Below are 17053 nucleotides of genomic sequence, written 5' to 3'. Positions count from 1 at the left end.
TTACTAGAGCACGGGCTTCTGGTCTGATGGGCCAAGCATGCCTCATACCCAGGGGGCTATAATCTGGAGAAGAATGGCTGTAACGGATAGCGAGGCATCTCTAATTGGGAGAAGAAAGGTGGTGGGGAAGCACTCGCCCCAAGAAAAACTGGTTCAGAAGCTGGTTCACATTGATCACATCAGGGAGGGGTCTATTGGTGATTGATTGCCATGCCTTTCCTCTGCACTTCTTGTTATGGGAGCCCCCATGGAAGCCTGTGTATTCTGTTCAGGGTACCTTCTTTTTCTCTGTCTGCTACTTCCTGTTCTTTCACGCGCACCTGGATAACTTAGATAACCTGTGAAAGTATGGGGCATGAGCCCTAGAATGCATTTATGAATTGATAACCCATTAACCTGTAGCTTGACTTCTCATCGGGCTTTGTGCTATGGTGACCAGACTTTACAATTGAAAGATGCTTTCTTACTTATTGCTTGTTTTTTTTACTCTTCTTTAGAAACTGTTCAAAGAGAGTGCATTTGTTTTGGACTACTCCGTTTTGGCCCTGTGACAACCGTGTTTTTAAATTTTGATCAAATACCTTTTTCAGGGCTCCTTCATCTCAAAAGTATGACACCGATACAGAAGATGAGGTGAGGCGTATGTCAATTATGTGTAGTAACTTAGATATTTGTCTATCTTAGTGGAAGTGAGCAAATTGTGAAATCCCAATGAGGGTTTTCTTTTCTTTTTTTTTCACGAGACAGACAAACAAATATTCTGTTTGTGCAGAGTCTGTGAGTTTGTGCAAAGTAAGATATTGAAGACTTGCTGGCACTTGTGATCTACTTTACAATTTTTCCTGAAGGTTGGCATGGTGTGCATATGAAAAAAACTTGCAATATGGGAACTTCACTTTAGGATCCTCGCTTTGTCATTACAGCTTCCTGTTCTCTATGGAGCAGCAAAAACAGTTTTCATTGTCTTATGAGAAAATATTGGGCAAACAATGAAGCTTTGCACAGCACTAGCAGGTTAATCTTGGCATTCTGCCATTGAGCAAGAACCACAAATTTGGTCTCTGCTATGTGCTTCATTTTGTAGGCTGAAATGTGCAGGTACCCATTAACTGGGGTATTGGCACACGCAAAAAGAACACTGAGTTGTAAAAATTGTGGAGCCACTTACTATATAATCCTGTGAAGCTTAAATGTTGCCATGTGATGTTAATTTTTGCTTATTGTACTTGCATTCCAGAGTTGTGCTTCTGCGAATTTATTGCAATTGTCCAATTTTCCTAATTTTCAGGTAGATTGGTCTGAGGCTGACACAGATTCCACTGAGGTAAACTGCCTTCTTGTATGCTGTACTGGCTCATTCATGTTTGCTTTTAAATGTCCTTGAAACACCCTTCAGGTAGGGAGTGTTAACACACCCTTTTGATAGAGTGCACCGCTGTGAACGCCTCAGCCAAGTTAGATGGTCCTGTGCGGAACAAATCGCCCGGGATTATGACCAGAGTGATCTCTCCATACTCTTTTCACGGAAACTTTTTTGATTATTTCGCCGTCATAGAGCAGCTATCTACACAAGTAAGCGCCTGCATCTGTTTGCACAGCCTTAGGCACCACCTGCCAAGGTAGTGGGCAAGAGCGGCGCTGCCATGGGCAACAAAGATTGGACATGGTCTTCAAATATAGGCCATTGCTTCTGAAACCACAACAGGAAATGATTTGAGTCGAAGAAAACTGCAAAAGCTAAATCTTGTGCTTTTAATATCTCTGCTACTTTTTTTTGGTATATAGGAGAACTTCTTGGGGACTACATCACTTGTAAGATGCTAAAATGTATTCCAAGGCACTTTGACATTGGCATGGTTGACATAAATGCGTTTGGGGGCTTTTCTAAGTGGCGGTCAGTGCTTTTTCTTTCTGTGTGTATTAGCAAGCAGATTCAATGACAGTCCGGAGAAAATTTGTAGGAGATATGCAAGTACAGTATTCAAAATTGGCACCAAGTTTTTGAGGCAATTTTTTTTACTTTCTCTTCAAATATAGCTCGATGCTCATTATTCATAGAAGAATACTTAGCAGTTTGCAACCTTGAGATCTACTAATGAGCACTTAAAATTGTCTTGTTTTACCACAGTTGTTGCGCAGTACCATAATACTTCCGTTATGTGCCTGTATGGCACTAAGTAAAAAACTTGGTTTTGCTGCGGGTTTCATATTTATTGAAACTTTATTGTATCAGACTGTCATCTATGGAATCAGGTGACTTACAGTAATAACCAGAATTAAACTATTCAGTATTTTCTGAAAAGAGAAGAAAATAAAAATAAGAAAATTTGTAAAAAAAGGAATGTGGTTTGCAAATTCTTTGCACAGTTTACATGCTTCTGGGCAAGCGTGGGTGCAATGTGTGAGCATGAACACTGTGATAAGCCTGTGGTTGTCATCTTAGTCTAAAAATGACTGGTCTGCATGTTGCAAGGTATGCAAACATTCATGTGATAAATAAATGTGCCATTCTTTGATGCATCTGTCACCACATCCATAGACAGTGATGTAACCACCTTCTCTAGCATTGATCATGTCATTCGACCAAAAAATGTTCAGTAAAGTAGAAATAGTTTAGTGTAAACTGTTTCGTCACATAAAAGTTAAAAAGAAATGGTTGCGCTGTGTGGTGTTGAGTTTTGTGGCTCATGAGAAACTGAGGAGAAATAAAGGCTCACTGCTATGGTGTAGGTATCCAACAACAGGCTTGCATCACCCTGAGGCAGTGAAGAGTTGGCACATAACATGGTATAGGTGATCGTCAAAGGTAAGGTGCTGAACAAAAAGTTATTCAGAGTCTCGAAACTTTGTGGGAAATGGAGAAGAAAAGAAATACCAAAAAGTGTTGGCCCAAAGTGTTCGGTGGCCATGCAACCTGAAGGTATGCATTTGTGCCAAAGGGGCAAGGACTTTGAAGAACACAGATGACATGTATGGTGCATGACTTCCGACTCATACTTCTGAACCTCAGTGTCAAGCTTCTTTTCAGATTCCGTCCTTCCCAGAGCTGGAGCAAGCAGTTTCCAGCGCCATCAAACGTCTTGGTGGGCGAGTGTTCCCCAAGCTGAACTGGAGCAGTCCTAAGGATGCCGCATGGATAGCAACCAACAACAGCCCTTGCTGCACATGCTTTGCAGACATCTGCCTCCTCCTCAAGAGCTCAGACTTCGTCACGCACGATCTAACACAACCGTAAGAAACTTAACGTCACTTGTCACTGTGGATACTGCCTGAATTCCCAAGTGGGTAACGAATATCTATCATGGTGCTTACATGCATCAGGCTTTGTCTCTTTAAGAATCCAAGAAGATTTCTATAGGTCAGTGCTGCTTGTTGCATGACATCTCAGTTATGCATGCCTGCAGATATGAATTGGACCATGGTTTGTAAACTTGACAGTGGAATTTCTGGCTGTAAAAGCAGATGTGTAGCTCGGATTTTTTGTAATTCTAAGACTAAAAATTTATGGAAAGTTATTGATGACTGTTGAGTATTTTCATGATTCTGTACAAATCATATTTGGGAGCCTCTTATTTTTAGGCTTAAACTGGTCCACTTAATATCTCTCTCTCTCGTGGTCAGACAGTGTGGTGTCACTTCCTTGATGCACATCTATAGTTTTCATTAAAGGAACACTGAGGGCAACTCCATTCGATGCTTGTTCTCAATAGAGATTGATTTTCTGGATTTCTTAGCATTTTTTCAGCAGCAAAAGAGGCATTTGGCCAAGAAAATCAATCTAAAAATCTTCCTGCCAGTTGATTCAAGCTCGTGATGTCCTTAGCAAAAAGAATGGGTTGCCACCATTTTGAAGGGAATGGAAGTTTAGGGTAACCTCTGGGGTCCACGCCCTGAAATCGGTGTCAACGCACGCATTTTACTTGCAAAATCAACCAGTGATGGTGCCACCTGTATTTCGTTTCTTGGTCTTTTCTATCTTATAAAATCTCTGTTTTTGGTGTGAGTGATATAGCTTTATAATTAGAATGCAGCACCCTATCAGTGCAGTCTTAACTTCTATTTGTCTTCAGTGTCCTTTTAACATAGCTAGAGAACGGGCTGCTTTAGACATCAATGTTGTTTGATTGCTTGAAGGCCAATTTGACAAGCTGCTTGCACGGCAAGTGGGAAGGGGTCCAGCCACCCCTAAAACCTTTGCCTGCCTCCCCATTGCCAACCCCCCGTAGGAAAGTGAAAATGCTGACCACGACTTTGTGAGACCCTCTGTTTCCTGGGACCACCCTCCGTGATAAAACCTATTGATCATGCCATGCATCTGAGGGACAAACTCAGTTGTTGCTTCTGACTAAAGGCTTGGATTTGTATCATAATAGCACCAATTCTATTCATATTTTTGCTCCTTTCTGCTTTGTTTACTAACAGCATGGTGATTTGCATTTGGCTGCCATTTGATTAAATTTTCATTTGATTTTTCACCCCTTATCACCAGGGTGTCTTGGCCAAGTGGTGACATGAATTTTACATGGTGCCATGACTGTTTTTTTTCTTTCTACTTCTTGTCGACACAGTGTTTCAGAAAAGCAAGAACACCTAAAATAGACTAAAAAATTTGTAATAGTTAGTTGCTGAGGTTCTTTGTGTGGACAGTATCTGAAATCATGTTGCTTGTGCAGATTCAAAGCCTGTGTCGACTGGAACAAGGAAACGGACACAAACAACTTGTTTCAGTATGAGCTCATTCTCAGAAAATGGGTGGAGATCGACCCAAGCACCGAGTTTCGGTGCTTTGTGAAAGACTGTGTTTTAGTAGGCAAGTTCTATTGAATACATCTTGTTTGTCTTGTAGGGATTTTTTTATCATGGTACCTGTTGTGCACACTAGACCTCTGAAGCATTTCGTCATCGTCTCATCAGCAGCTGCGTTAAATTTCAGTGCATGACAAAAACCTTTGCTGATCATCTCTAGTTCCCCTGGCGCTGCGCCAGCTGTGGTTGCTCTGTTGCTGTGAAATTTCTTACTTCATCGTTTTGCTTTGTCTCTTGCTGTACGTACTACATTTTCCTTTCCTTGGTGTGCATCCTCTCATGATGCACAACAGCACAGCAAACACGGACAAAAGGGAGACTAGACAAAATAAGCGCCAACTTTAACTGAAGTTTATTACGGCAAGGGAAGAATATATACATTGCGAACCTTGCAAAAAAAAAAAAAAAACGAAACCAGCATACAAGGTGCAAGCTATCTGAGCGTATGTTGAACATCAAAAAACACTCTGGCCAGAGGAAGATAACCCTAGACTCCTCCTTATTCATGCTATTATATGAGATAGGCACACTTTAGGCAATCTAATTCATTTTGTGAAGCCATAACTGATGGCCGACTGACCCAAGTGTCTCCAGAATTATGCATGTAATACGCTTCCATTATTTCTCAAGCCAGTTGGTCCTTCTGCCTAAATAGAATGGCTCTACCAGAAAAAACTGCAGTGCAACCACACAAATGACATTGCAGGGCGAGATCAGTGGATGATCAACCCACCCAACTTTCTTCACTTATCAATGTATCCTCTCACTTCAAAAGATCACCAGTTATCTGTTCTGCATAATGTTTTAGACAATATAAACAAAAGCCAGCAATATTTAGCTGAAATTAGGAGAAATAAGCGGGCTTCAAAGGGACAGGCATTGTGCAGAACATATAAAAACCAATTATTATATGTTCTGCAAAATGTCTGTCCCTTTGAAGCTCACTTATTTCTCTTAATTTCATCTAAATATTGCTGGCTTTTGTTTATATTGTCTAAAACATGCTTGCTCTCTTCATGTTTCATAACTTTATGCTTATCACTTTTCATCTGACCATGCACAGTACTACTTTTAGTCTCCTTTCAGTAGTACAGCCTTGGTAAGAAATCTTCAGGCCATATCCTCCTGAGACCCGGCAATGGAAGATTAATCCAATATACTGGACATTGGAATCGCGGGTGTGGGAGTTGTTGAATGAGAATTAATGCTGTAGAACGCTTTTTTTCAGCTACTTTTAGAACGTTTGCTGTTGTGCAGCGAGTATGGTCAAAGCTGTGTCATTTCGCTACTCGTCAGGAGCTTTTAAAAAGGTGGAAGATAGTGTGCATTGTACGTTGTATGGCGGCAGCCAAGGAATGCAAGCAAATTTGCCTGCAATTTTAGAGGAGGTAAAGCACTTTTAGGTATATATTAGACTTGCTTCAGTGTAACAAACACACATAAGCACTCATGTCAGTGAAGAGGAGGCTTAGTTTACCTGTTTTTGTCCGCACTGTACATTTCCCAGCACATAGCCAAAGTTTGAACTGCAGAAAAAGATATTTGTCATGTTCTGGGACCAAAATTATCGCCTGCTAAGTGTGCTAAAAAAAACTCCTGACACATTTTATTCTTTGTCTCAGGAGAATATAATGGACTATGTTCGCCACCCTTGAAGGCCACAAGGTCTTCAATGGTGTGGACCGAGGGTTCACCTCACCTGACAGAGGTATAGAGCTTGAAAGTGGCCATAGGTGTCCCTTTACAGGACTGGAAAAAAAGAACCCAAATGGCCTGGAGACTTTTGCCCAACACTGTACATTTGACATAACAGCCCTCAAATTATTCATCTTATCAGAGAATTCAGCTTATCAGATTTGTTGAAAGAGGGCATGCTAAGCATTCAAATGTTATCTTTTTTATCAGGCATTTCACAGAGAGACTACACACACTACTATGGTCACATTCAAGAACAGGAAGCCAGCATTGTACAAGACATACTCTCATTTTTTCATGAAAGAATAAAGTCCAGATTTGCCTCTTCCTCATGTGAGTATCTTTCACTTCAAGAGAATTTCAAGAAAAAATTTTAATTGCAATATTAATTTTTGTAGTCAGTGGTTATATCTATATACACAGTATAAGTTATTCATGCAGCTACTTTGTAGGTTGTTTCTCCTTGTACTGCAGGCATTACCATGCTGTGTTCTCAAAAGTTTTTGTAGCCTTGAAGGTATCTCGTTTTACGGAGTAATGTGAATTTAAGCTCTTAGCATAGAGTGATTCTGTGTCCTTGATTGCAACACTTGTCAAAAACAAGAATTTTGTATCGATTCATGTTTTTGTTGATCAGAGTAAAATGGAAACCTTCAAGGTGCCCGTGATGGTTATTTTTTGCCATGCATGCATAAGTGAATTATTTATTTCCTTGTCCTTTGCAGATGTGTTTGATGTCTATAGGAAGAGAAAGGTAAGAGTCGTTTATTATTATATACACACTTGATTCTAGTTTGTAGCATATTGCTCTCTTGAGCACAAATTAGGTCTGCTTATTTTCTTAAGATTGCTTTCAAGGAGACCTTTTGCCATAGAACTGTCAATTAGTATATTTTCGCATGTTTGTTTTACTGTTTTGCTCTAGGATGTTGTAAAGCTGCTTGACTTCAATCCATTTGGGGCACACACTGACTCTCTGCTGTTTGATTGGGAAGAGCTTGAAAATCTGAATGTTGATGATACTTCTGAGGTAAGTTTAACCTGTGCATGTTAGCTGTTCTTGCGGCTCCCAATTACTGCTCACATTGCCAGCGGTGATTTTATGTTCTACAAGGCTGTTTAGGCACTCTGCCTTATTTTTCCTTTTTGATGAGAATGTGTAAAGACTGCGCTACACACTGCTGTTTATCTTATTGCATGTTACAGCAGTATCCCAGAACAATGTGAGTCACCTGGTAAACAAGGATGAATGTGTCATTCCAGAACAGTGTTATAAAATTTCTATCAAATGAAGGTATGAACCTAGATGTCTCGGAGACCAGTGATACCGTTTTCTGAATACTAATGGTGTTGAAGTCCTGATATTTTAAAAAATTGGTGGCAAATGGTTTGTAAACTTGGAGATGAGACACACCTTAAATGGTGACAGCATTTTGTAAACGTGCAGATGAGGCACATCTGAAATGGTGGCCAAAGTTTCATAAATTTCCAGATGATACACACTTTGCAGTTGGTAGTTTGGGCATTCTCTATAATCAATTACAGTTGTTGAAACTTTACACATATTTAATAACTGGATAGATTTAGACCTTTGTCTGACAAATTGGTCCTGAGCCTGCCACGACTTCAGGAAATGTTTTCCAGGGAAGCGAGTTGTTTTCACTTTGTAACATCACCTTCATCATCACTAGTCACTAATTAAGTCGTGGGTTCGATCCCGGCCACGGCAGTCGAATTTCGATGGAGGCGAAATTCTAGAGGTCCGTGTACTGTGCGATGTCAAAGCACATTAAAGAACCCCAGGTGGTCGAAATTTCCGGAGACCTTCACTACGGCGTCCCTCATAGCCTCAGTTGCTTTGGGACGTTAAACTCCATAAACTAAACTAGTGATTAAATGTAGTTCTCCCTGTTTAGTAATGGTTTCCTTATCAAACCAGTGTAGGCATGTGGACTTCAGCAAGGCAGAAAGTTGGGCCAGCTGGCACTTCATTTTTTCCATCGTCAAACGGTGCACAAAAACACCAGGACATTTGGAAGGAACAATACGGAGTGCTCTTGTCTATGTCATTCCTTCCAAGTGTCCTCGTATTTTTTGTGCGCTGTTTGACGATGGAAAACTTGTGGACTTGCAGTTTCTTATTCTTCTGAGCACCTCGGCAGGTAAGGTCAAGGGCATTATTTTGGGCACTGAAGTGTATTCACTTGTGTGCACATCCTGTGGAAGTCTTGCCATCAACAATGTTCACAACTGTAAGGGCTTGAAAGATGCATGTAACACTCCAGAAACATAGGAAACGCAATTTCAATACTGAATGTGCTGTGCTCTGGCTATGTAATGCAAGCTTATATACTGCTCGCAGAACAATTTATGCATGAGAAGCGCTGAACTGCAATTTTTTATGGCATCTCATTTGCAATGTCCTGACGACATGCTGGGCAGTCTTCGCCTGTAGTGTAAGGAGGAGGTTATTGTTGCTACAGTGACAAAGTGAAGCAAGGTAGTCTTGTTGTAATTGCAGCGTGTTTAATTATTTTGCTTCTCTCATACTGTTGGCATTCAGGTGCCAGTGAGGTTTTTGGCTATCCTTGAGGATGATGTTCTGTATGGCACAGCAGAAACCACAAGTTGTGAGGCAAGTTTTCACAAATGTGTTGTTCTCACGTGCTGATGAGCCATCACACAAATCTGGATGCTGATGGATTGCTCTCATAGCTTTTAATGCAGTGCTACAAACGGTTGCCACCTTGTGTAGCTTCATCAGTTGTCACCGTGTGTAGCTGCATCAGTATAAGGGGGGGAGAGCAAGTGGAGAGCAATCTTTCATCTTAATGTGCTTTTTCAATGTGAATGTCCCAGTATTACTTGAATGATGCTTGTAAGTGTGCAGATCTCACTTTAGGTAGATGCTCTGCATCTGTAATGAGTGTGTAACATTTCTTGCTGGTCTTTCTAGATGCAGGTTTTTACTGTGATGACGGTCTTCAGGTGGAAGTATCAAATTCAGAGCCCTCCACAACGGCGTCCCTAGTAGCCTGAGTTGCTTTGGGATGTCATAAACCCCGTAAATCGAGCTTTTCTTTACCATATAATGGCTCTCTACTCTTAACTAGGGGTTCTCGAAGCATTTACATCTTTCCCTTTTATGTGTGGCGGCAAAACAACGACAATATCTCAGCTGAACTGCTACAGCTATCATTTAAGAGGGGCCAGTCAGGAGAGTGTAGCAGTCTTTACCGATCAGAGGTAATATTTAATTGAAAATTGTTACTTTGGAATTTGGTTTCAGTTCCCAATATTCCGGTACATGAAAGAAAACCGCGGTGTGCAACCGAGCGCTTACCGCCACTATGCCCTGCCTCGAGATGTGGTAGACTTGTGTGCCGGTGAAGATGCACAGAAACTTCTGGATCTTATGAGCTTGGTAAGAACTGCCAGTGTAGCCCTACTGCGCGTATTAGTCACAATGATACTTGAATATCAGTGTATAAATGAAGTACTGAAGTATAAATGTGCATGTGTGTTTTTAAGAGAAAGGCGAAAGGTGCAGCCATTGTTTTAAAGGAGTAGGGAGGGTGTTTTGTGCTGTATGTTCTTTTTCTATGTTGTCTGCATGTTATTTTTGTATGTTTCTGTGGAATGTTGTGCAAGATGTTAGAAAACATGGTTCACCGTATGGGATTTGCCCACACCCAGTAAATGATTTCTCATTGAATTTATTCTCCCATGTGGTCTCAGTGGCCAGATGGTGGTTACATCATCACACGTAGGGTTGAGGTTTGGTGAGGCAAACAAGGACTGGGGTATAATCGCTGCTGCCGGTTGGCCTCGGGAGTCAGACTAATAGTAGTCAACACGACTATTTTAATTTTTTGCATGTCTCACGTGACCTCGGGACCGTGACCTTTTGCAAGTCATAGCCACTGTTTGGCTGTCGAAGCTGAATGGTATTTTTGAGTATTTTTTGGTACTAACTTCGTTGAGCTGTAAGAAACAAAAGTACTGAATGTTGTATAGATTTCATGTGATCAGTGAAAATGTAGAAAATTGTGGCCCCTCAAGGATGAGATCATTCACAGTATGTCATGAAAAAAGTGATGAAAAATGAAGGCATGTTGGCATTTGACAAAAGGCATTCGAATCACCTTATTCATGGCATTTTGGATATTACGAACTACCAACTGTCAAAACATGGTTACTGCAGCCGGGAACAGTGGCACAGGCTTTTGTGCTTGGTTGCAGGATTGCTTTCACTGTGGCGCTGTTAGTTGTGGTATACATATTATTTGCTAAATTAAACACCGTTACTGTTGCAGAAACGAGGAGAAGACTCCACTGACGAAGAAGACTGCAACCAGGATACAAGCTGACAAAGCCATGGCATAACTTGAGGGAATAAAAAATTGCCGCTTTTATCAATGCTGTTTTTATTTCTGTGATAATGTGGGCTGTGGCTGCACAAAAAATTATGGGACAGGTGCCAAGCTCAAGAAGTTGCCTTCATTGCAACCTGAAAAGTTAACAATTCCATCTAGAATGCATAAATATGGCATGTGGAATCGCCCCGTCGTTTATATTTGGCGCAGCCGCAGCGCGCCGGCGCCATTTATTGGTACTGCGAACATCGGATAGATGGCGCCTCCGCATCTTTTTTGGCTGTCTGGTTGGCCTCGGTTATCGACACTGCTTTTCTTGCGTGTTCATCTTTGTTGTCTGTCGTTTCTTCGTATATTTGTACAATGTCGTAGCATCGGACTTTTACCGTAATTTTTATTTGTTTTCTTGCTTTGTGCTTAGTTTTATCGCTGCAGAAGTCTGCAGCAAACGGCTGACGAATCGTGCGGGAACAGGAGCGCGAAATAAAACGACTTTCGGACAAAGATAAACAAAATTTCGTTCATAGTTGAACGAACCTTTAATTTTTCAGTTGGGCTAAGTAGTGGTACTGAATGTATTGATCGCTTTGAAAAACGTAATCTCGAAGCTTTAGTGGGACGAAAAAAAAAAAAAGAACGCCCAACTGGTCGAATTTAGAATGAATGCTGTAAAACAGCGTGTAACTTATTTTTGCTTTATTCCGTGTATTTTAGTAGTGCGCGCACGCCAGCATCTCCGCGTCCACTCTCCCCCAAAGCTGTTCTTGCTTTGCCATACGCGCAGAAGAAATGCCCTTCGGTCTTTAGTGATTTATTTCTTACTGCGATTATTTTCGGAGCTTGTGCTTCTTAGTCCATATTTAATGCCATTATGCGCCACGATGACAAAGCCTGGAAACCGGTCCAAAGTTTTTGCCTGATAATAGTGTGTGCTCGTGAGCACAAAATTCACCTTGCAAAAATGCCGCATCTTTCTGATGAAATAATAATTGGTTTTTGGGGAAAGGAGATGGCGCAGTATCTGTCTCACATATCGGCGGACACCTGAACCGCGCCGTAAGGGAAGGGATAAAGGAGGGAGTGAAAGAAGAAAGGGAGAGAAGTTCCGTAGTGGAGGGCTCCGGAATAATTTCGACCACCTCGGGATCTTTAACGGGCACTGACATCGCACAGCACACGGGCGCCTTAGCGTTTTGCTTCCATAAAAACGCAGCCGCCGCGGTCGGGTTCGAGCCCGGGAACTCCGGATCTGTGGCCAAGCGCCCTAACCACTGAGCCACCGCGGCGGGCGATGAAACAAAACTGATTTTTTTAGGAAAGGAAATGACGCAATAAATGTCTCTCATCTCTCTGGACACCCGAACCGCTCCGTAAGGGAAGGGTTAAAGGAGGGAGTGAAGGAAGAAAGGGGTGCCGTAGTGCAGATCTCCGGTTGTTTGTTGTTTGTTGTTGCCAGGAAGAAAGAAAAGGAAAATGCACAGGCCTGCCCACTGGCTCAAGCCGAGCCACAATCGCTATCACGTGCAGATAGTAGGAGAGTTGAAAGATGGGATAGAAAGACAGGATGCTGAATACGCCGGTTGACGTCAGATCTCCGGTTAATTTCGACCACCTGGGGATCTCTAGCGTGCACTGACATCGCACAGCACACGGGCGCCTTAGCGTTTCGCCTTCATCGAAACGCGGCCGCCGCGGTCGGGATCGAACCCGGGAACTCCGGATCAATAGCCGAACGCTCTAACCACTGAGCCACCGCGGCGGCCGCAATGAAAATGTAGTGGAAATGCCTCGTCTGAGCTGCAGTTGCGTATGAACCATCTTCTACTTGAAAGGAGCTTGTTTCTAACGAAGGTGCGTGCTGTTCTGCTTGAAAAAAAGGGACGACAATACGCATTTCTCGGGCGAATGTGTTTTGGCGAACTCTCTATGTTGCGAATAGTAGTAAGGTGAATGACATTCAATTCGTGCATGTGTCATCACGCGAATGTCTTTAAAACCGAAGTCACTGAGCACCTAATGGCGTTATTGACCGTGTGGCACGGGCATAACGCAACTAGCATCTCATCTATACCATTTGCGGTTGCATTTCGATGAAGGCAAAATGCTAGAGGCCCGTGTACTGTGCGATGTCAGGACACGTTAAAGAATCCCAAGCGGTCGAAATTATCTGGAGCCCTCCACTACGGCGTCCCTCATTGCCTGAGTCGATTTGGCACGTTAAACCCTCATAAACCTAAACCATCTATAACATTTGTCTTGAGCATTCCACTGTGCAGTACTTCTACATTGCAGGCCCCCACTGTAATGCTCTTCTACCTCATAACATAATGCAAGACGTATGTCCCCAGTCAATTTTTCGTAATGCTCAAGTTTTCAGCGCGCATAATGTGCGATTGACGACAATCACTCTTTGCCCAAGCTGCTTTGGGGGTACTTGATACCGTATCCAGCTACCTCTGTGCAGCGGATGCTTGCAGAGTGCCGAAAAGTTGAATTTTGCGCTGGACATCACACTAAGCCGTCATTGACGCATCTACGCAAGGGGTACCAGATTTTCACAATAGGCTGTGTTCAGAAGGAGCGCCAAGGACATCGGGTCTAATAGAAAGGGGAATATACAGAAACCAGGGACCCAGGGGGATCTGCGCCTCAGTCGCTTGAACGCAGCCAAAAGGGGAAGAGTACGGTGCAGAGGAGGAGGAAAGTCCCTTGTTCTATTGATCGTTTTCTTTTTAATCATGACTCTTGGACCTAGTTTGAATCCAGATTTTTCGATTGAGGCCTTTAGATGTTGGGGTTTTATTAATTACTGGCACAGGGCATGCCAGTCGGCAGGACTGGAGGCTTGCTGTCCCTTGTTTTTTACTGACTGCAGTTGCTCTCAACTCAAGCTGGAAATTCTCGTGGTGGCTGCTTGTGTGCCTGTATGAAAATTCGGCGGAAGTTACCTGCGAGGTTAAAAGGCTATCGGAAACAGATCCAGCTACTACAGACCGAGCGACGATGTTGGTGTGCTTAGCCGCAGTGTCGACGACGTAGTGGCAAAGCACGCTTCAAAGGAGAAGACGGGTTACAATGTTACCGAAAAGCTTGCGTCGGTGATGGTCGTAGCAATTTTTAAAAAATAACCTAGAGGAATGTAGGTAAGATGTATGCTGGGTGCGGAAAGTTGCGCTTGTTTCTTGGACACCTAAGCTGTAACCAGTAGAAATGTAATAGCGAGGGTATTGGGGCTGTGCGCAGGGTTAAAGCGCAGGCGGCATTCGATGCTTCCACGTCATCATCATCATAATCAGCATGACTACGCTCACTGCAGGGTAAAGGCATCTCCCATGTCTCTCCAATTACTCCTGTCCTTTGCCAGCTGCGGCCACGGTATTTCCGCAAACTTATTAATCTCATCTGCCCACCTAACTTTCTGCCGCCCCCTGCTACGCTTGCCTTCTCTTGGAAGTCCACTCCGGCACCCTGATCAGCATAACACGCACGCACAACACTGTGCGGCCGTGAATAGGGCAGATAATTCTAAATTTAGAATAAGTAGTTGTGAAATTAACAAGAATGAGCAAAAATAAAAACGCTCGGATTCACTTCGTGTCGCCTTTTACAAAACAATACCTAAGCTGTCGTCTTCATCTTCGTAGAGTGTGTGTGCGTTTACGTGCAGTGATAATAACAATGATAACAGTTATAAACGTGATAGTCGCCGAATGATTCTTCGTAAATATTTCAGTACTCATCCTCGGGTTGACCTTTCCGCCGCAGCCTCCGCCGCGGCCTTTGAGGAGCGCCAACCGCAGCCTAAGTGCCTCAGGCGTTTTCCATACTCAGCCGCCATCTTATCCCCACTCCACCTTTAAAGCAGCGATCACATCGTCTTGCGCAGATGGAGACAGGAGCGCAAACATTGCCGACCGTCGGCGCCATCCTCCCACCCTCTTGGCGTATGGAAGACAGACGTCCGCACCGCGCTGCAGAGCGAGCGCTGTTCCCCACCCTAGTGCGGACGATGCAGCCAGAGGAGAAGGAAAGAAGGGAGAGGGATGCGCCTGGGAGGCACATAATCGAGACTCCTTCTGGGCCCCATTATGTATTTATCCTCCGTGCGCTCTGCTTGCGCCGAGAGCGCGTGCAAACACTTTCGCCGCACGGGCGCGCGCACGCGCTAGCTAGCTCCGACTCGCCTCGGGCGAGCGATGCCACCCCATCTCCTCCCCCGTTCCTTTTCTCTCTCTCCAATGGGACTGCGTTCTTCAGCAGCCACGCTCGCGTAGTGGCTGAGCCGTTTCCCTCCCTCCTTCCCAGCATCTTCTTTCTTGCGCATTATCGCGTTCGTTAGTAGTGTTTTTTTTTTTTAAATCGCTAAAGCATCCTACAGCTTGTACACCACATTTTCTTTCACTTTGATGTTCGCACTGCAGAACTTGACTGGGCCAACAATAAAGACCACCTATGTGTCTATGTGCATGGCCCCATAGGCAGGAGGCCAGTTCATCCCTGTTATCTAGATGAACTTAAAGCAAGAGCAAGGTGAAGAGGAGGTAGTAATGGACGAAGAAAATAACCTCCATAGGAGAGAGGGGCCTGTATGAGCAGTCGGTTAGAATTAGTTTTGTGCCTACGGCGCATTGCTTGTGTAGTTGCAATCTTTCTTCCCTGTCCGAGAGAGGCGTCATGACCGGGGTGGCGCATGGTCGAGATTGCAGTACACGAACTGCGGGAGAATTAATGCTTCAGCTATGTTTAATTTACGGTCTGCTGCTGAATTACTTAGAATGCGTAGCGAAAGAGCATCCTGTAAAGTCACTTTGCACCGTTCGATAGTCGTTATGGTTGGTTGGTACTTGTTCTCTTGGCAGTGCGAGAACATTTCGAAGGACTCGATCTGAGTGTAGTGCAGGAACATCGCTGAAAAATTAAATGAGCCCAATACGGCCGTTATTGAGACAAGTCACCGGGCCAGCCAAAGTACGTCGGCGTTTTGGTCGATGCTAAAGAATGGTTGCTGTGATAGTATTTGGGATCGTTGAGGAACATTGCAAAAAAAAGTAAATAAGCAGAAAGCAATATTGAGCAAAGAGTAACCTTATTACGCAGTCTTCTTAGTGGACTATGAAGCATGCAAACTAAATTTGATGTTTATGCTTATCTGTCGCCCACTTTCAGACGTTGCATGCATTGGACACTGCGGCGCTTAGTTTTGTGGTCAGCTTTACGAGGGTATCTTCGACTCCATTCGGATTATTCTGACGCAACGCATTTCCACGCCTGCCATGTAGCCCGCACTATAGTGTCTCCATCGAAATGTATGAGTCGAATTCATTCGCGATGGTGTCGGCTATAATTTTATCTTGCTCACTCTCATATCGCTGACCAGAGATGTCCAAATTTCGAGTCCTTTCGCTCAGACTTTGGCTGATATGGTTATGTGCGCATATTGGCCTTCACTTTGCCCCTTGGAATGATAGCAAGTGATGCGCACTCCATCGCGCACTTGCGTACACACGTGTGTAATCGCGGGGATTCTTGGAGATGGCGTTTTGCATACTGCAGGAACTACGGCCAGGAGGTTCGTAATCTGGTTAAAATGCATGCACTGTGGCGTGGACCTTCCTAGGCTCCGAGCAAGCGAGGGACGTGGAGGCAAGGGCCGGGGCCATCAGGCACCCGTTGCTTTGTGAAGGAAGCTCTGGCCACATCTTGTTTGCTGAAAGCCGCATTGAGCGCGAGAGCGCATAAAGTAAGTACTAGTCGCTTGAAACTACTGTTTTTCTTTGTCTGAATTTTCCGTCACGTTAATTATTTCACAACTCTAGGAGTCCCAGCAGTCTACCAACAAGCCACACATTTCATATCTCCGTCACTTGCGTATTTAGCCACTTCTGAGTAACAGTGGGATGGAAAAATTCGCCAGCATGCACACGCTTGAGCATGTAGTCTGCTTAGAATGCACGGCATAAGGACTAACTGGCTCCTATGTGGTACAACCAGATTGCTGCTAAGTAATAGTACTATAGAAAAATTCGCTGATATTCGTACATTTCAGCGGTTTGAACATGCCATTTCGATTCTCGAGCAATATATATGAGCCAGATTGCACTCGTCTGCCGTTGTTATCAACAGCCAGGAGTGATCAATACGATATCCTTCCTTGGTAATGAATTTGTAGAGATTGG

The 17053-nt window shown here is 43.6% G+C and overlaps 1 protein-coding gene across 6 annotated transcripts in view; it reads left to right on the top strand.

The window, feature by feature from the left end:
• The window catches only part of LOC144098764 (translation initiation factor eIF2 assembly protein-like), a 39733-nt gene extending 28813 nt beyond the window's left edge, over positions 1-10920 (top strand). For all 6 annotated transcript variants that reach the window (XM_077631622.1, XM_077631627.1, XM_077631626.1 and 3 more), the window contains exons 4-12: positions 591-633; positions 1289-1324; positions 3029-3231; positions 4674-4810; positions 6712-6834; positions 7227-7255; positions 7427-7531; positions 9791-9925; positions 10818-10920. In XM_077631622.1, coding sequence (XP_077487748.1) covers positions 591-633; positions 1289-1324; positions 3029-3231; positions 4674-4810; positions 6712-6834; positions 7227-7255; positions 7427-7531; positions 9791-9925; positions 10818-10871 — 865 coding nt within the window. In that variant the 3' untranslated portion in view covers positions 10872-10920. The remainder of the gene's footprint in view (positions 1-590; positions 634-1288; positions 1325-3028; positions 3232-4673; positions 4811-6711; positions 6835-7226; positions 7256-7426; positions 7532-9790; positions 9926-10817) is intronic.
• The last annotated feature ends 6133 nt before the right edge of the window (positions 10921-17053 follow it).

Source organism: Amblyomma americanum, chromosome 7 (assembly GCF_052857255.1).
Source record: "Amblyomma americanum isolate KBUSLIRL-KWMA chromosome 7, ASM5285725v1, whole genome shotgun sequence".
In the NCBI taxonomy this organism is placed as follows: domain Eukaryota; kingdom Metazoa; phylum Arthropoda; class Arachnida; order Ixodida; family Ixodidae; genus Amblyomma; species Amblyomma americanum.
This window is presented reverse-complemented; position numbering and strand designations above follow the sequence as displayed.